The 20,606-nt window shown below is 36.0% G+C and overlaps 1 protein-coding gene across 3 annotated transcripts in view; it reads right to left on the bottom strand.

The window, feature by feature from the left end:
• Positions 1–4,840: 4,840 nt before the first annotated feature.
• Positions 4,841–20,606, bottom strand: part of WASHC3 (WASH complex subunit 3) — a 45,143-nt gene continuing 29,377 nt past the window's right edge. The window contains exons 6-8 of one of the 3 annotated variants that reach the window (XR_006409689.2): positions 18,452–18,516; positions 8,744–8,871; positions 5,012–5,098 (exon numbers count right to left, since the gene is read on the bottom strand). Coding sequence is in view for 2 of the 3 variants with exons in the window: in XM_026499804.4 (XP_026355589.1) it covers positions 5,014–5,098; positions 18,452–18,516 (150 nt within the window). In the remaining variant the exon portion in view is untranslated. Of the gene's footprint in view, positions 8,872–18,451; positions 18,517–20,606 lie in introns of all 3 variants that reach the window. The other 2 variants (XM_026499804.4, XM_057316279.1) reach the window with 2 other exon arrangements.

The raw sequence follows: 20,606 nt of genomic DNA, 5'->3' as shown, positions 1-20,606 counted from the left end.
CAAGGACCACGGTAGACAACAAAGGACTATCAGAAACTTAACCAAGTGATCATGCCAGTCATGGCTTCAATGCCAAATATGATACCTTTCCTGGAACATATCAACACAGGCTCTGGCATGGTATATGACTGTTGACCTGGAAAACTTTTTTTCAATCATTAAGAACATCAAAAGTGTTTATATATACATGGGAAGGATAGCAATGTATGCTAACCTACTGTCACAGGGTTATGTTAACTCTCTTACTCTCTCACTATGTAGTCTGCAGGAATCTTTTTCATCCTTATATTCCACAAAACCTCGTGCTGGTAACTTGTATTGGTAAATCAGGGTAATCAGATTTAGTGAAGAAGAAGTAGAAAGGACTCTTGGTGCCCTATAAGATAGAAGATAGAAGCTAGAAGATACAAGATTCAGATCTTGCAGATTTTAGGGGTCCAATGGTCTGGAGGATGCTAGGACATCCCCTCCAGGGTAAAGGACAAGTTACTCAGCCATCAGAAAGGATGAATACCTACCATTTGCACTGACATGGATGGAACTGGAGGGTATTACGCTAAGTGAAATAAGTCAAGCAGAGAAAGACAATTATCATATGATTTCACTCATATGTGGAATATAATAAATAGCACAGAGGATCATAGGGGAAGGAAGGGAAAACTGAATGGGGAGAAATCAGAAAGGCAGACAAACCATGAGACACTCTGGACTCCGGGAAACAAACAGGGTTAAGAAGGGAGGGGGGTGGGGGGATGGGGTTACCGGGTGATGGGTACTAAGGAGGGCATGTGTTGTGATGAGCACTGGGCGTTATATGCAACTAATGAATTGTTGAAAACTACATAAAAAACTAATGATGTACTATATGTTGGCTAACTGAACATTAAAAAAAAAAAAGGACAAGTTACTGAATTTGCACCCTCTACCATTAAGAAAAAGGTATAGCATGCTGGGGGCTTTGGCTTTTGAAAGTCAAATACTGCTCTCACCCATTTGTGGGGAGATTTGGAAGGCTGCTAGCTTCAAACAGAGTCCAGAGCAGAGAACCTGTGCTCCAGGTTCAGGCTGTGACATAAGCTGCCCTGCTCCTCAGCTGATTACATGACAGATTATCCATCGATACTACAGACACCCAAGGTAGGACACTGTGTAGCATCTCTAGCAAGTTCTAATAGCACAGATGTTAGGTTCTGGAGCAAAGTCATGCCTTCTCATTGTTTGAAAAGCAACTTCTGGCATGCCTCTGTATCCATCAGAAACTGAAAATCAGATGTCAAGTGATTAACTGGAGTTGCCCATCATGTGGTGGGTATTATCAGATTCACCAAATCATAAGGTCAGATAGTCACAGTAGTAATTCATCATTCAAGGGAAATGATGCATTTGGAATCAAGCCTGAGTAAGTCCAGAGGGCATGTGTAATTTACATGGACAGGTAGCCTAGATTCCCCTATCATTTACTTCTCTTGCACTAATGCATCTCCTTCAACCTATTCCTATGATCTCATGGGGAATTCCCTATGATCAGTTGTATCAGTTATTTATTGCTACAGTAATGCTATATAATAATCAAAAAAATCTTTATGAGAATCAACAATGAGTATTTATTATTCACACATCTAAGGCCAGCTGGGAATTGGCTAAGCATATGTTCTGGTCTTGGCTGGGCTTGCTTACATTTTGAGCTTGGCGGCTGGGTGACTGGAACAACTTTGCTGTGTTCCATATATCTTTTGTTTTTCATCAGACTCTCCCAGTTATGTTCTTATGTCAGTGGCAGAGGCACAAGAGAAGGCAAGACCGATCATCCAACTATTTTTCAAGCCTCTGCTTGGATCACATTTGCTAACATTCTATTGGTCCAAAACAAAATCACCTGGCTAAGTTCAGAGTCAAAAGGTGAGGCAGAATGCTCCACCCACAGTGGGAAGGCAATGCAAAATTATATGGCAAAATGTATGGAGACAGGAAGAGGTGAGGAACTGAAGCTCTTTTTTTGCAATGCTAACCTGCCAGGTGACAGATAAAGAAAAAGCAGGCCTTGTTCATGGATGGACCAGCTTGATACACTGGTGTGAGCCAACAATGGCTGGCTTCTATACTACAGCCTCTCTCAGAGGAGGCCATAGAGATTAGTGGTGAGGGAAAAATCTTCCCGATGGACAGAACTTCATACAGTACACTTGGTCATCCATGCTGATAGAGAAAGACATGGCTTGAGTTAAGAATGAAAAAAAGTCTATTTGTTTATGGCAAAATGTGCAGATTTTTGTATATGGAATGCCAATGAGAGAACACTCACATGAAGAAGCAAAGATCAGGCAGACAGGATGATTCCAACAGATTTCAGCCAGTCTTGTCTGTAACCACTCAAGGCTTGCACAACAAACCCATGAATAGAATAATCATGGTGACAGAGATGGAGGCCATGCATGGGATGGGACCAACAGCTTGGGTTTTTTCTCATTAAGGATGATCTAGTTACTACCACTATTGAATATGTGATCTGTCACAAGCAGAGACCAATGATTTGGTACTATCCCTTTATTGAAATCAACTAGCTACTTGGTAGCAAGTTGTGTGCATTAATTTCCTTCCACCCCAAAGGAGGAAGTAATTCATTCCTATCATTAATTTGTACTCTTAATATAGGCTTGCCTTCCAGCAGTACCTCTGCCATCATTACTATCTGATAGTCTACAGAATGCCTATTACCAACATAGTATCCTGCATTACATTGCCTCAGACCAATGGACTGTTTTATAGCAAATGAAGAACATGAATGATTAGATCAATGAACCTACATATACAGCATTATCTAGAAGCAGTTAATCTAGGAGAACAATGAAATGACCTATTACAGGGTCAGCTGAGGCATCAGCTCAGGTATAACATCCTGTAGGATTAAGATCCTATTTTCCAGGACATGATACACGTACTATACCAATGACCAGTATATGATACCATGTCCCCAAACGCGAGGTGCAGGAACCAAGAGGAAACAAATAGCATTGGCCTTTCTTACCACCATTCCCAGTGAGCTACTTGTAGAATGTGTTTCCCATTCCTACCACCTTAGGCTTTGCTGGATTGGAGGTCCTGTATCCTGACAGGGTAAAGGGGAGAAGCTGGCATACTTCCACCAGGAAGCACTGTAAGGATTCCACAAAACTGAAGCTACGTCTGCCAACTGGTCCTGTTGGGCTGTTCATGTCTGTGGGACAACGGGCAAGAAAGGGGAGTTAATAGGTTGGTTAACATGAGGAACTAGGAATGTGACTACAAAATGAAACAGTGAGGATGTGTCTGGAACTCAGGTCACTGGGGGCGTGTCTTGATGTTTCCAAGGCTGGTGAGAACAGCATACAACAATTGTGATAATCATAACCTAAAAAGGGCAAAGTAACCAAGACTCTAGATCCCTGAAGGGATGAAGGTCTGGTGCACTCTAGCAGACGACCAAACTAGACCAGCTGAATTTCTGGCAGAGAGCAAGAGCAAACCTCAAATGAGGGGTGGAGGAAGGAAGATAATGCATATATTTTGCTTTGGGTTCAGTAATAACAGGAACTGTAGCTTGTCTAATGCTTCTGGGTATTTTACAGAATGTGGCTGACCACCACCTTGAAGACTTGGTGATGGAGTGGACTTAACATGGGACTCAAGCAGTTCTGGACAGGCAAGAACTATTCAGCAATAAACACCTCTTTTGCCCAACATCACATCCCCTTGTCAACTTCTGCTATCGGCCACAACTACACTTGACGGTGCTGAGCTCAGACTTGTCCTTTTTTGCTAGTGAAATCCCACCACAAGTGTGAGCCATGCATCTTTTTGTTTTCTGATCCAAGTCCTTTTTCAGTGTTGGGGGAGCCTCCCTTCCCACATGAAAAGTACAGCCCAGAAGTGCTGAGGTAGTCAATGCTCCTGGAGGTAACTTTCAACTAATGGCGGATGGAAACTGGTTAATAATTAACCTATCCGTATTAGGTGGGCATTTTTGGGAGGCATTTTGTAAGCTCCTCAGGTCTTAGAGTCCAAAATGCCAACCTTAATAATATACTTTTGTATGGGTTTTCTTCCTTTTGCTCTTCCTGTTCTCTCACTTCTGCATCCTGTGATTACCTCACAAATGACATACTTACACCCAAGTCCTTTTCTCAGGGTCTACTTTCAGGTGGGCTAAACTAAGATGAGCACCATTAATCAAATGCATTTATATATCTTTTCATGTAAGTATTTTAGAAATTTTCTACACTGTGTGCAAATAATTCATGAAGAATTATTTGCAAGGTGAGGAGATGACAGCATCTTATGTATTTTTTTTTCTGTTTAGGCAATAAAAGAATTGATCACATGATGCTTGTTCACTCTGAAACACATTGAAACTACCTTCAATTCAATTTCTATCTTATAATAAATATTCTAAGACTATCTGACACTTGAATAGTATAGGAACTAATGGACAAGCGGTGAAAAGCTCTATATGCTAATAAATATGACCAATAAATTCCAAATTCATACTTTCTATGACATATAGGCTTCAAGTTGTCACAGAAAATTTAAGTCTGGTATTAGTCTCTGCCAGAAACTTCCTTAACAAGTCTTATAATACAAATACACATAATACTTTTCATGCTTAAATAGTCACAAAAATTGAATAACTCACTTAGCCAAATTCCCTTTTTTTGCATTGAATCTATTTTTGATCACCAAACTCACATTGACTTCATTTTCAGTGCTCACCGCATCCCTGAAATATCCCATCTTAGTATTTGGAGCACTAACAGCACTACTCTATTTTTCAGTCGCAGCCCTGTATTTTGGTAACAAGACATACTGCCAGGTTATAAAAGTTTTATTTTATTTACTTTTTTAACATAGAGGAAGTTTGGTGGTGGATATATGGCCATTTGATGTTTTCATGACTAAGAGTTCAAGTTCAGGTTCTCTTTCTTATAGAATGTAAATGTATACCTACACATGTATATGTAACTGTTATCAAAATTAAGCTTAGTCACTAAAAGAAGATTCACTGTCTGAACTTTCTTCTGTATTTTTTTCACCCTCACCATCAGGCACTGGAGCATCTGGTCTCCTGAAAGAGAAGGGAACAATATTTAAAGGTTTTTCCATTTGAAAAAAATAATTTACTAACTATAAATTAAGTTCACCCTAGAATGTTACTGCTAATAAATCTGCCAAGTCTGCGTTCTTAACTGAGAGAGTCTCCCACTCTCCACAGCATGCTTTTCTTCAGCTTCTCCAGCACCACAGGGACTAAATGCTGTTCTGTATGGGCCACAGCACTGTTTTCTCTTGCCAGTCCTTACAGAGGGCTACTTCAGCACTTTCTGCTTCTCATAACCATGGAGACCCAACTACAGACAGAGATGCGATGTGGAGAGGCTGGCATGCCCAGTGCTACATCTCTGCAGCCTCCAAGTGTACAGGAGGTACAGAGAGAGGAAAGCTAGCAATGGAAAGAAAAGGAAAATCTTCATGTTCCTGAAAGCTGCAGAAAGAAATTTAAAAATGGGAGAGAGTGAAAGAATGGCAATTAAGAAACACAAACAATACGGAAATTTTGCAGGTGAGAAAAAGGCCTGGTAAAAGAAGGTTCTTAATGTTTGTTGAGTGTTTTCACTTATATTTTATCTTCATAGAATGAATGTAAAAAGTATGAGCTGGCAAAAATAATGTCTCAAAGATTCCCTAGGCACAACAAGGACATATGAGAATGCTTAGACTCCAACTTCGCAGGGATATATTATAATAAACCAAATGAAATTTTAATGGTGTCATCAAAACAGTCAACTAGATAAGCTTTACAGTGTTTGTTAGTAAATCATCTAATCAATATGGTAATACTATCATTCAGCCTCTATTCACTCTGGGGAAATTAAGAGGGAAAGAAGAATGATATAGCTGTTCTGTCTTAATAATTGAAACCTACCAGACTTATTTCTCCCTCAGGCTTCTTGACTCTTAGGACACCAACCAATAAAACTTTTTGGCCACAAATATAATTACTATTATTCAAATTTAAAAATGTACAATCTACCATTTATATTTAGTTATTAAAAATTATGGCTTGAGTTTTGGCTTATTCTTTTTAATATTATATGTCATGTTACAAAACAAAGATGCTGGCATTGCTCCCAGCAATGGGTCAAACGTAAACCCATTTGCTCTGCTGTACAATTTTAGATTATGCCTCTGAGGAAGTCACATGTACTCAATACAGTAAAACTTAAAGCTGGGTATAGAATGTCTAAGTTTTGACTGATATTCCATCTGCCTAAAATATTAACACAAGACCACAGTCTTCATTGTTCTCCATAGAAGCAAGAACTCTAGCAGTAGTGGGCATGAATACTGGACACATTTTCCAAGTAAATTTCCCTTTGCTATATAGGTGATTTCTTACTGTCTTTACTTTGCTAAAAAGGAAAAAATTACTAGAGGGAATTATTTGAATACTGTATCAAATTATATCAATGGCAACTCAAACAAATAAAACAATGTATACGACGCCTCTAAAATAAATGCTACTTAAGGGAAAGAGCAGCTTAAGCCTAGAAGGAGCCGAAATTATATACTTAATTTATGTGTGTAGCCATTTTTTAATATATGTGATCATCACAGCTGTATAGCATAGTGGTTAAGGACACAGATTCTGGAGTCAGACTGCTTGGATTTGAACCCCAGTCTTGCTACATATTTGAGCAACTTTGGGGAAGCTATGTATCCAACTAATTGACTGGATTATTAAAATGAATTATTATAAGTAAAGTATATCAAATAATATTTGGCACATAGTAAATATATTAAATAAATGCTATCTTCTATCATCATCATCATCATCATCATCATCATCATCATCATCACATACCCACCATTTTGCCAGGAACTGTGTCTGGTGCTGGAGATACAGAAATGAATAACAAGTAGTTCCTGCCCTAAAGAAGCTGATATTTTAGGGGGATATTTCAGAGAGAGCCAGAAATGCAAATTATCATTATATAGTGTGATATATACGAATACAGTTGTAGTAACTATGCTTATGTGAAAAGAAAAAGTAATTCACTTTATGAGGTTTGGCCAGAGAAGATTCCGGAGAAGTGGAGACAGTTGTGAAGGGTGTTAGGATATAAGTAGGACTTTCCCAGAAACAAAAGAGATGGGAATAAGTGGGTATGAGAGGGTTCTGAGTAAAGAAAAATGGGATTTCATGCTGCATTTGGGAACTATAAGTCATTTGGGAGCTTGAGTATAAGGTAACTGCAGTTAAAATTTGATGACATTAGACCACTTGGCAGGAGCAACAGGTATGAGAATGAGGATTAATACTACTCCTTTGTATGCGCATACTACATTTTGTTTATCCATTCACCTGTGGGTGGGCATTTGGGCTGTTTCTACCTTTGGGTTACTGTCTATAATGCTACTATGAACATGGTATACAAATACATGTTTGAGTCCCTGCTTTCACTTCTTTTGGGTATATACCCAGAAGTGGAATATCTCAACCATCTAGTAATTCTTTGATTAATTTCTTGAGGAACTGCAATATTGTTTTCCATAGCAGCTATATTATTTTACATTCCTACCAACAGTGCACAAAGGTTCCATTTTCTTTGTATCTTTGCCAATACTTGTTATTGTTTGTCTTCATTCATTTAAAAATAAATTTTAGGCTAGTTTGACTTGGAATTGCGAGGAAGACAAAAGAAAAAGCATACACCAGTCTCCTTTGGATATAAAAAAGAAAAACTTCAAGATATTATGAGAATCAAAAGAGGCAATGTATATGAAAGTATTTTATAAGTTAAAAAGCTTTACAGAAAAGTTCATAATAAAGCTTAAAACAATACCATCATTTCCAGACTGAATATTCATATTCTTAAGGGGAACAAAATTTTGGCTTTTTATGTTACGATCAGAATTGCTCTTACCTGATCCTGTATGATATGAACCTTTTAAAAGTTGTTTTTCATGCAACGAAGTTTTTTAAAAAGATTTTTTTTTAAATTTACTCATTTGAGAGAGAGAGAGAGCATGAGCATGAGCAGGGGGGAGGGTCAGCAGGAGAGGGAGAAGCAGAGGCTCAATCCCAGGACCCCAGGATCATGACCTGAGACAAAGGCAGATGCTTAAACAACTGAGCCACTCAGGTGCCCTCATGCAAAGAAGTTTTAAAGATATGTTTGAAAACGTTGCTATCTATAAGCACTGGCCTAAAGTTTAGTTTCTCAAAATTCAAAGGATTCACTATTAAAGTGTGAAGATGAGGACTTTATAACAGTTTCTCAGTGTCCTAAATATATGAGTGAATCACTAAAAAAGAGCTTATCAGCAAAATGCAGAAACACATATAAAGTCAGAGTACATCATGATGTATCATGTATGTTTTTAAAAAATCTCAGTCTTTAGTGGTTATATAATAAAAAAGACTATTTTGGTAGCTACATTTTAATAAACATACTTATATAATTTGTGGTACCAAGATTATCTATAAAAGTCTTAATAAAAGCAAAATTTTTAAAAGTTTAACTTTAAACTCATTAGTCTAGTTATCTTTTAAAATAAGTATTTTAAGTCACTTATTAAAGTTGCTAAGGTTGACCTCAACAAAAAATGAGCCAAAATTTAGAAAGGAAAGGAGAAGGAAGAGCTAAACATACCAATCAGTACTTTTTAGCATACCAGATGCTGTGTGCATGTTCTTTTTGATACTCACCTTCTCCCATTTTTGTGAATCAAATAAGGATGCCAACCACAATTCCTCCTGCCCCCATTCTTTCCCTATACCCTTCCTTGTTTCCGTCACATAATCCAGGGTTGGCCAGTCATTAAGCATTTCTTCCCCTGAGAAGAGAGACTGATTCAAGGGAGGGCACATGACCCAAGCAGGGCTAATCAGAATGTTTCCCTAGAAATGAACTATGATATTCCATGTTAATTTCATTCAATTAATAAATTAACAATATTAAAGCCTTCATAACTGCCAATTCCTTGGCTTCAAGGAGCAAGAAGAACTACGGTAGGAGAGAAGAGAATTATTATGCCAAGGAGTAAAGCTGGAATATGGTGCTAGGAGTGAGAGGACACCAGTCAGCCAGACAACAAGCACAGATGACACTGAGCTCCTAGATCCTGTCCTACTTAGACTTCTTTGCTATGTGAATCAATAACTTCCCTTTTTGTTTAAGCTAGTTTGAGTTGGTTTCTGCGATTCTGAACATGAAAAGAGTCCTAAAATACAAGTATCATTGGTTTAATTTGTTTTCATTAAAGAGATATTTATATTTGTGTTTAAAACCACTGTCACTTTAAGGACACAAAAACCATATAAACATACTTTGGAAAAACATTTATTTATGTAGATAGTTTAAAAATATTTTTTATTTTCTTTAAATTTAAAACCATTAAACTTAGAGCAGATTAAGTGACAAAAACATTGTTAGTAAAAATATTGCTGAGTAGGTTATGGGGGGAGAGTACAGTAGTTATCATTCAAATCACTTTTCAATATTGACTATAGCACACATAAACTTAAATGTCACATGATCCTGTTGTCAGTTAGTAGTATTCTGTCATGCTCTATGCAAGGGCAACAGGTGGTCTTAAAGGAAAAAAGGAAAACACTAAATTCCTGAACCAAGATTGCACTGACTATATAAAAAAACCTCTGGGGTGGTTATAAAAATGACAATTTAGACTTTGACATTATAGTAGCTAGTCAGACTTATTTCAGCATTACATTTATTCAAACTACACATACTTTGGTTTTTTCCCTTTTGAATGCCCATCAACACAGGTATATCCTGTCCTTTGTTGTGGTACATAGGGAAACAATGTAATACCTAATAGAAAGAAAGAAAGAAAGAAAGAAAGAAAGAAAGAAAGAAAGAAAGAAAGAAGAAAGAAAGAAAGAAAGAAAGAAAGAAAGAAAGGAAGGAAGGAAGGAGAGAGGGAGGGAAAGGAGGGAGTGAGGGAAAGGAGGGGAGCGGGGGAGAGGAGAGAAAAGGAATGGAAAGGAAGCCAGCCCTCACAGTAAAGACTGGCTTTTACTATTTATCTTGGGGTCCTTTACTTTCCAGCTGCTTCCTTATCTTTTGCTCAGTCATTGGCAGACCACAACACTTTTTAATACAACTCTTTAATATTTATTTAATATAAACACCTCTTTAATATTTCTATTATTTTTCTCACTCTTGTGATCAAGGTCTCCCACTCTGACTAACAATAATATTTTGACATTGTTTTTTCCTGTCCCATACTTTCTAGCCAGTCTGCCAGCCAGTGGTTGAGAAGTGACAATCACATTGAATGACATTCCAGCTCAGCAAGAATTAAAAAATGGAAGCAGAAAAACTATCTTTGGAATTGTTCAGCTGGGAAATTGAAGTCTGTCCTATCCTCAACCAGCCCAAACTTTAATTCACTATGTTGTTGTGCAGCAGGAGGTAGACAAAGATCACTGTCAGATAAGGAATTCCCTTAGAGGGCCGGACATTCCTTCCATATAATTATTAGAAAGTTTTCTTGGTTTCCAGTATCCTTTTGGTTACTACTAATAAACCACCTCTTGTGAAAATGGTAAGTAGGCTGAGGTGGTTACTTTTATTTCTGGCAACCATAACTGTGGTCATTCCAGTCTGTGAGGAAGGTATCAATGTCTTTTGAATAAATACCCTCAGGACAAATGCCAACTGAGCTAGTTCAGTTCAAAGCCTGCACAATAGCTTGACTCAATTACATGCTTTCATTTGCCAAATCAATATACTATACCCACTCCCATCAATGGACAGATCATCCAAACAGAAAATTTATAAGGAACCATCAGCCTTATACGACACATTAGGCCAGATGGACTTAATAGATATATAGAACACTCCATCCAAAAGCAGCAGAATATCCATGCTTCTCAAGTGCACATGGATGGATCACATATCAGGCTACAAAACAAATCTCAATAAATTCAAGAAGACTGAAATCTTACCAAGCAACTTCTTCACTCACAATAGTATGAAAGTAGAATCAATTACAAAGATTACTGGAAAAACTACAAAAATGTGGAGATTAACAACATGCTACTGAACAACCAGTGGATCATTAAAGAAATCAAAGAAATAAAAAAATACCCAGAGACAAAAGAAAACAGAAATATGACACACCAAAATCTATGGGATGCAGCAAAAGCAGTTCTAAGAGAGAAGATCATAGCAATACAGGCCTACTACAAGAAAAAAACAAACAAAAATCTCAAATAAACTATCTAACTTTACACCTAAAGAGCTAAAAAAGAAGAAAAATGAAACTCAAAGTCAGTAGAAGGAAGGAAATATTAAAGATCAGAGTGGAACTAACAAAATAAAACAATAATAGAAAAGATCATTGAATTTAAGGGCTGGTTCTCTGAAAAGATAAACAATTGACAAGACTTTAGCTAGACTAACAAAGAATAAGAGACTGGCCTCTAATAAAATCAGAAAGGAAAGATGAGAAGTTACAACTGACATCACAAAAATACAAAGCATCATGAGACTGCTGTGAAAAATTACCAAAAAATTAGACAACCTAGAAGTAATAAATTCTCAGAAATATACAATCTTCCAAGACTGAAGAAATAGAAAATCTAAATAAACCAATTACTAGTAAGATGATTGCATCAGTAATCAAAACTTCCCAACAAGCAAAAGTCCGGGAGTAGACAGCTTTACTCATGGTGAATTCTACCAAACATACAAAGATTTAATACCTATCCTTCTCAAACTCTTTACAAAAAAACTGAAGAGGAGGGAATGCTTCCAAACTTATTTTAGGAGGCCAGGATAACCCTAATACCAAAACCAGACAAAGACACACCACACACACACACACACATACATACATTACAGGCTAACATGCCCTGATGAACAAAGATGCAAAAATCTTCAACAAAATACTAGCAAACTGAATTCAGTAATACATTAAAAGGATCATATACCACGATCAAGTGGAGTTTATTCTAGGGAAGCAAGAAGGGTTCAACATCCACAAATAAATCAATGTGATAGGCCACATTAACAAAATGAAAGACAAAAATCATATGATCATCTCAATAAATGCATAAAAACATGGGACAAAATACAACAACCACTTATGATAAAAACTATAAACAAAGGAGGTACAGAAGAAACACTTGTCAATATAATAAAGGCCATATATAACAAACCCACAGCTAACATCAATCAATACTGAAAAACTGAAAATTCTTCCTATAAAATTAGGAATAAGACAAGGATACCCACTAGCCCCACTTTTATTCAAGATAGTATTGGAAGTCCTAGGCACAACAATTAGGCCAGGAGAAGAAACAAAAGGCATCAAACTGGAAAAAAAGTAAAACTGTCACTATTTGCAGACGACATGATACTATGCACAGAAAACTCAAACAACGGCACCAAAAAACTGTTAGAACTAATAAATGAATTCAGCAAAATAGCAGGATACAAAATCAACATATGGCAATTCATGGTGTTTCTATAATCTAATTAACAAATTATCAGAAAGAGAAATTAGGAAAACAATCCCATTCACAATTTTATCAAAAAGAATAAAATCCCTAGAAATAACCTTAAGGAGGTAAAATTTTTAAGGAGGTGAAAGACCTGTATACTGAAAATTATAAGATACTAATGAAAGAAATTGAAGAAGACACAAATAAATGGAAAGATATCCCATGCTCATGGATTGGAAGAATTAGTATTGTTAAAATGTCCATACTACCCAAGCATTCTACAGATTTAATCCAATCCCTATCAAAATTCCAATGGCCTTTAAGAACAAATAATTCTAAAATTTGAGAAAGCAATCTTGAGAAAGATCAAAGCTGAAGGTATCATGCTCCAATTTCAAACCACAGTACAAAGCTATACTAATCAAAACAGTATGTTATTGGTATAAACACAGACACACAGATAAATGGAACAGAACTGACAGCCCAGAATTAAACCCACACATATATGGACAATCAATTTATGAGAAAGGAGTCAAGAATACACAAAGGAGAAAAGACAGTCTCTTCAATAAATATGTTGAAAAAACCGGACAACCACATGCAAAAGAATGAAACTAGACCACTATGTTATACCACACACAAAAAGTTAACTCAAAGTGGCTTAAAGACTTGAATGTAAGACCTGAAACCATAAAATTCTTAGAAGGAAACCTGCAATAAGCTGCTCAACATTGGTCTTAGTGATATTTTTGTGGATCTGACTCCAAAAACAAGGGAAATAAAAGTAAAAATAAACAAATGGGATTATATTAAACTAAAAAGCTCCTGCACAGCAAAAGAAACCATCATTAAATTGAAAAGGCAACCAACTGAATGGGAGAAGATTTTTGCAAATCATATATCTGACAAGGGATTAATATCTAAAATTCATAAAACTCAACAACAAAATAATAAACAACCTGATTAAAAAATAGGCAAAGGATCTGAATAGACATTTTGGCAAAGAAGACATACAAATGAACAACAGGCACATGAAAAGATCTTCAACATCATTAATTATTAGAGAAAAGCAAATCAAAACCACAATGAGATATCACCTCCCACTGGACAGAATGGGTATTATTGAAAAGACAAGAAATAACAAATGATGGGTAGGATGTGGAGAAAAGGTAACCCTCATATACTGTTGGTGGGAATGCAACTTGGTATAGCCACTGTGGAAAACAATATGAAGATTCCTTTAAAAATTAAGAATAGAACTATATAATCCAGCTATTTGACTTGTGGGTATTTATTTATTTTTAAGATTTTATTTATTTATTTGATAGAAAGCACAAGTAGGGAGGAGGGGTAGAGGGAGAAGCAGGCTCCCTACTAAGCAGGGAGCCCCATGCGGGGCTCAATCCCAGGACCCTGGGATAATAACCAGAGCCAAAGGCAGATGCTTAACCGACTGAACCACCCAGCCGCCTCTGACTTCTGAGCATTTATCCAAAGAATACAAAAATGCTGATTTGCAAAGATATTTGCACCGCTATGTTTGCGGTATTATTTACAATAATCAAGAAATGGAAATAACTTAAATGTCCATCATTGGATGGATGGTTAAAGAAGTTGTGGTATATATATATAAAATGAATACTATTCAGCCATAAGAAAGAATGAAATATTGCATTAAAATAACAAAGACGGACCTTGAAGGTATTATGCTAAGAGAAATAAGTCAGACGGTGGAAGACAAATATCAAATGATCTTACCCACATGTGGAATCGAAATAAAAGCAAACACATGAGTTAACAAAATAATACAAATATAAGGTCATAGATACAGAGAACAGATTGGTGGTTACCAGAGAGGAAGTTAGGTGGGGGTAGGCGAAATGAGTGAATGGAGTGAAGTATGGTGATGGATGATGGTAACGACTTGTAGTGGTGATCACTTTGTAGTGTATACAGATGTCAAATTACAACGCTGTATACCTGCAACATATAATGTTATATACTAATTTTACCTCAAAAAAATGCTACAAACTGTACCCCCACACACTAATATTAAAGAGTGTGACCAGCTGAATTTTAATTTCAGAAGTCTATTCTTTACTGCAAAGCTTAAAATATAGACTTTTCAGTTTGAGAAAACAGTATAATTCAAAAGAATAACTACTCTGTGTATGTCAGATGTCTTCGTTGAAAATACAATGATACACAGGCAACTAGAGGATTATAAATAAGTTGTGATCCAAAAGCCTGGTAAATCCAATTGTTTAGAACTTGCTACATTTTCCCTCATTAAAGCATTCATAAATCACAACTAACATTTATTGGACTTTTACTACTTGTCCAGAGCTGTGCTAAATGCTTACATCATTCTCTTGAGAAAGGTGAACTTTTCTATTTACGATTTTACTGATGAGTAAATTTATGCACAGAGCAATTAACAATTAGTCCAGGGTCACACTGCTAGAAAATGGTAGGGCAGAATCTGAATAAGCAGATTCATCTCTTCCTGGGCAGGTCCAGAGGCTAGTCTACATATCCTAAAATAGTAAAAGTAGTAATTACCAGGTAATAGTAGTAACTATAGTTCTGGGACATAAAAGTATACCCAAAAAACAGGATAAGGGAGAAACTATTTTTTTTTCCCGGTAAGAAAATTGGGCATTGATTGAAAGAATTCACCTGTTGTATAGTTCTGAATACAAAACTAGAACAGATTAGCTGTTTGGAAAATCTTTAAGATTTCCATTTTGTTTCCCCTTAAACTCTTTAGAGTATGATGATGACAAACGTATTCTTTCACATGTCTTTATTTCATTGGCATTGAAAACTAATTTTTACAAGCTAAACAGGAATCATTCTCAGTTATATAAGCACTACTGTTATTTTCAAAATCTTGGAACTTTTAAAAATAACTAATCATTTAGTAGCAAACAAATTTTATTTGGTAATTATCAGGCCTTTTCTTCAGTTTCATAGACTTTCTAAAATTCAATGATAGTCATTTTTCTAGGAAAATAGTCAGGTTTTCTTCTCTCTCATCATGTAAACTGTTTTAGTTTAAAATTATGTCTCTTAGCTTCCAAATTTTTATACACACAAGTCAATCAAATAATAATGTATTTGTGATCAGTCTTTATTTTTATATTAACCTTAATTTTGCTCTTTGCTCAGTGCAGACAGATCTAGATGATTTCCTCTACAGTTGTATTTGTCTGTCTTACCACCTAAGACTAATTTAAGAAGAGAGTATGTTTATACTTTAAAGGAAAAACAAAACAATGTTTACTGAAAGTTCTTGGCTAAAATTCTAAATAAAAGTATACTCTTCCCTCAGATGGCACATTTTCTTCTCCTTCATCATCTCAGACGTTCCTCCCAAAGTGAGGCTCCTTAGTTTTCTGTAAACATGATTCCCAAAATGCCAGAATTCCTCTTTAACAAGGTGATTGATTTCATTTATCATATCTAGCTAAGTGCTAAAACTGGTTTTCTAGCAGTAGTGGTGATAGGTTATAGTGAGTCACCCTACTCTAACCCTTGTGACCGATGGCATGTACTTATGAGGTCATGGATCAGAATTCAGGCTCCAGGCTGTGGTTGAGGAGCAGCTTTTCTGTAAGACAATGTTAACTGTTACTGGAATTCTACCCCAAAACTTGGCACCACCTTGCAACTGAATGTTTCTCAACATTTACAGACAATGACGGGCTCTCAAACTTGCTAAATGAGATACATCAAGGAAGTATTGGGGGTGCTGGGGGTTCTCCCCTTGGTAGTCACCCATGGACTTCCCCCCCCGCCCATGGTGATACCTAAATGGAGTCTTGATGAATATGAAATTAGCCAGGCCAATAAGAGGGGGGAAGGGAGTTCCAAGGAGAGAAAAAAATTCAAAGACACCAAAAGGGAATAGGAGAATGATACATTCAGAGAACTGCAAGTAGTCTGCTATAGCTGCAGGAGATAGGAATGTATGGAAGGGTGGCAAGAAATGAAGAAGACAGTCTGGATCCTGATGATAAAAACATCTACATGCAATTCTGAGATGTTAGAATATGTGTCAAAGGCAGCTGAGAGTCACAGAAAGTTTTGAAACAAGAATGAATATGAACAGATCCACTAAGGCTTTAGTGACAGACTGAAAGAGAAGGAAACCAATTGGGAGCTATTATAATAATTCAGGTAAGAAATGATGAGGGCTTGAACTAAATAGCAATGGGCACGGAGTCCTGTGATCAGCTGTCAGAGATATTAAAAATGAAAAAAATCATAAGTGACTGACAGGGACAGGGAAGAAGATAGAATCAAGGATGACTTTCAAGTTTTTGGTGTGGGTAGCTGTTGAAGTAAAAGATTATGAAGTAGGTTTAGGCTGGGCAGAGGATGAAATGAAGCCAGTAGGGGGTAAAGAGATTGGATATCCAACATATGCTGATGCTTACTGGACTATTAGTTTTCCATTACATTTTCTCTGGAGAGAAAAATCATCATTTTAAAGGTCATTTTAGCCTTCTGTTATTATAGAAGGTCTACTGTGTATTTCCAGAAGCAAAAAAGAGGTCATGGTCTATGTTAAATATATTTATAACATATATTCCAATGAATACCAAAATGGATTGGACCCATATGTTCAATTCACATTAAAATATATGTCACAATCCATCTGCTTTTAAAGTGTGTGTCAGAAACAATTTCCAGAACAAATGCCAAATATCCTGGAGACGTCTGAGTTCAAATTACCGATATATGCCATTGTACTTAAACTGTTTGCTACTTGGATATATACTAAATGAAGATACATGTTTGAAATCTGCTCTTACAGACTTTTAAAAAATTCTTAAATATTGTTTTTAAAAGATAAAATATGAGAAAAAGACTGTTTTATGGTGTTTCACCTCCAAAATGCACACATTTTCTTGAAGGGCCGAGAGCCAAGAAAAATTTCAAAGTATACTGCTAGTATAGTATGAATGTCTGGATAACATAACTAAATACATCAGGGTGAACTAAAACCCCAAACTGGACTCTTTACAAGCATCTAGATACTTGAAAAACAGACTAGCTCTGAATAATCCATTAAGATATATTTTATCCAGAATGAGCTATGTAGCCAGGTTTGCTTGGATGGAATAAATTATTGTCAAATTTCTAAGCCACGATTTGTCAGCATTTCTCAAAAAAATTTTTTGTACAAAATTCACAGAAACAGATATCTAGTTTCATAATAATCATTAATGTGGACCTAGAGTGGCTTTACCCTATTTATTTCTCAATCTGGTTCAACTTAGATCATGGTAGGGTAAATTTCCTATACACTAAGGTCTTAAAAAGTCAAGGAAGGAAGGAAGGAAGGAAGGAAGGAAGGAAAGGAAGAAAGAAAGAAAAAAAGAAGAAAGAAAGAAAGAAAGAAAGAAAGAAAGAAAGAAAGAAAGAAAGAAAAAGAGGGGGGAGGGGAGGGAGGGAGGGATGGGAGGGAAGGAGGAAGGAAGGAAGAAAGGGAGAGAAAGAGAGAAAGGAAGGAAGGAAGGGAGAGAGAGAGGGAAGGAGGGAGGGAGGAAGGAAGGGAGGGAGGGAGGGGGGAGGAAGGAAAGGAGAAAAGAAAAGAATAGAATAAAAAAGAACAGAAAAACATGGCATGAAAGAAAAAAAACTTCTTGTTGACACTACTACTGTGCAGCAAAACTGTCATCAAATTCCATCTCTTTTGGATGTATAGATTCATCAACGATCTATTGAAACTGCTCCTATAATGTGTAATGGCTGGTTTTAGTAGCATAGGATAGATTTTTCATTTTTGTAACATTAGCAGAGACATTATTTATGAAGGTGGTTTCCTCAAGCATAAAACACTGTATAGCGGAAAAAAATAGAGCCTGAAATATTTTTATTGTAACTGATAGATTTAACATCTTGGCATAATATTACATTAGATGAATTACTTACTCAAGAAGATCTGGGTCTAGTCCTTCCGATATCATTTTGTTTCTTATTGCCATCACTGGAACACCCTAAGCAAAGGACATAAGATAATCAATTATTAAAAATGCCTCCTTCATAAAAACAGATAAATAGAACAATGAAGGAGAATTGAGAGCCCAGATATAAACCCAAATACAGATGGCCAACTAATATTTGACCAGGGAGCCAAAAATGGAGAAAAGAAAGTCTCTTTAATTGATGGTGCTGGGAAATTGGATAGTCAAATGTAACGGAAAGAAACCTAATCCCTAACACCACTTACAAAAATTAACTCAAAATGGATTAAAGACTTAAATGTAAAACCTGAAACCATGAAACTCCTAGAAGAAAACATTGGAAAAAAGCTTCTTGATACGGGTGGGAGTTGATAATGATTTTATGAAAATCACACCTAAAGCACGAGTAACAAAATATAAAATAAGTGAGACTGTATCAAACTAAAAAGCTTCTGCACAGCAAAAGAAACCATCAACAAAGTGAAAATAAAATACCTACATCAAAAACTTATGATGTACTGTATGGTGACTAACATATCATAATAAAAAAATAATAAAATAAAATACCTGTAGAATGGGAAAGAATATTTACGAACCATATAACTGATAAGAGGTTAGTATCCAAAATATATAAAGAACTCATTCAACTCAACAGCAAAATCTTAAATAATGCAATTTAAAAATGGGAAAAGGACCTGAGTGTGCATTTTCCAAAGATATATGAATGACCCAACACGTACACAAAAAGATGTTCAATATCCCTAGTTAATAGAGAAAATGCAAATCACAAACAATGAGATACCACCTCATGCCTGTTAGAATGGCCATCATTAAAAAGATAAGAGATAACAGATGCTGGCATGGATGTGAGCAAGGGAACACTTGTATACTGTTAGTGGGACTGTAAATTGGTACAGCCACTATGGAAAACAATATGAAGATTACTCAAAAATTCAATATAGAACTACCATATCATCTAGCAATTCCAGGGCCGGGAATATATCCAAAGGAAATGAATCTACTAACTCAAAAAGAGATCTGTAGGTCCATTTTTGTAGCAGCATTGTTTATTATAGTCAAAACACAGAAACAACTTAAGTGTCCACCAATGGATGAATGGAGAAAGAAGCTATGGTATATAAACACACAATGGAATATTATTCAGCCATAAAAAATGAGAAAATCCTACCATTTATCACAGCATGGATGGACATTGAAAGCATTATGCTAAACACATAAGACAAATACTTTATGATCTCATTCTATGTGGAATCTAAAAGCAAAACAAAACTACCAAACTCATAGAAAAAAAGAGACCAGATTTGTGGTTACTAGAGGCAAGGATGGGGAGGGGGGGTGGTATGAGGAAGGAAGGGGAATTGGAGAAAGGTGGTCAAAAGGAGAAACTTCCAGTTATAAGATAAAGAAGTAATAGGGATGTAATGTACAACATAATGAACTACAGCTAACACTGCTGTGTGATATATAGGAAACTTGTTCAGAGAATACATCCTAAGAATTCTCATCACAAGGAGAAATTTTTTTCTTTTCTTCTCACTGTATCTGTGTGAGATGATGGATGTTAACTAAACCTATTGTGGTAATCATTTCACAATATATGTAAATCAAACCATCATGCTGTATGCCTTAAACTTATACAGTGATGTATTTTAATTATTTCTCAATAAAACAAAAAAATTAAATGAATAGAAGCTAAAATAAAAAGCCTCCTTTAAAGGCCTCCACAAGGCCTAAAACAAGACCTTTTAGATGGCTCATATTTAAAATAGTTCTTATTTTGGTTTTATATTAGTATGGATGTAGCGCTTGAATAATCTAATAAGGTACACATTTCAACTGACTTAATGGAATCAGTGCTATCCAATATCACATAAGCCCAAATTAAATCATTTGAGCTTATCCATTACTAATTCTGCTGCAAACAAGTCAGATAATCACATTCTTACTCTTCTTATACCTCAAACAAACAAACAAAAAAAAGGTTGATAACTTGAACGATTAAAACCTTGGCTGGGATGCACAATAAATACTTAACTAGAGTAAATGTCTTTTCAAATAAAGATTTCAGAGCTTTCTATTCTTAAGTATAGCTATGTTAATGT

The sequence above is a fragment of the Ursus arctos genome, unplaced genomic scaffold (genome assembly GCF_023065955.2).
Source record: "Ursus arctos isolate Adak ecotype North America unplaced genomic scaffold, UrsArc2.0 scaffold_21, whole genome shotgun sequence".
Lineage (NCBI taxonomy): Eukaryota > Metazoa > Chordata > Mammalia > Carnivora > Ursidae > Ursus > Ursus arctos.
The sequence above is the reverse complement of the archived record's forward strand: the minus strand, read 5'-3'. Positions and strand labels throughout refer to the sequence as shown.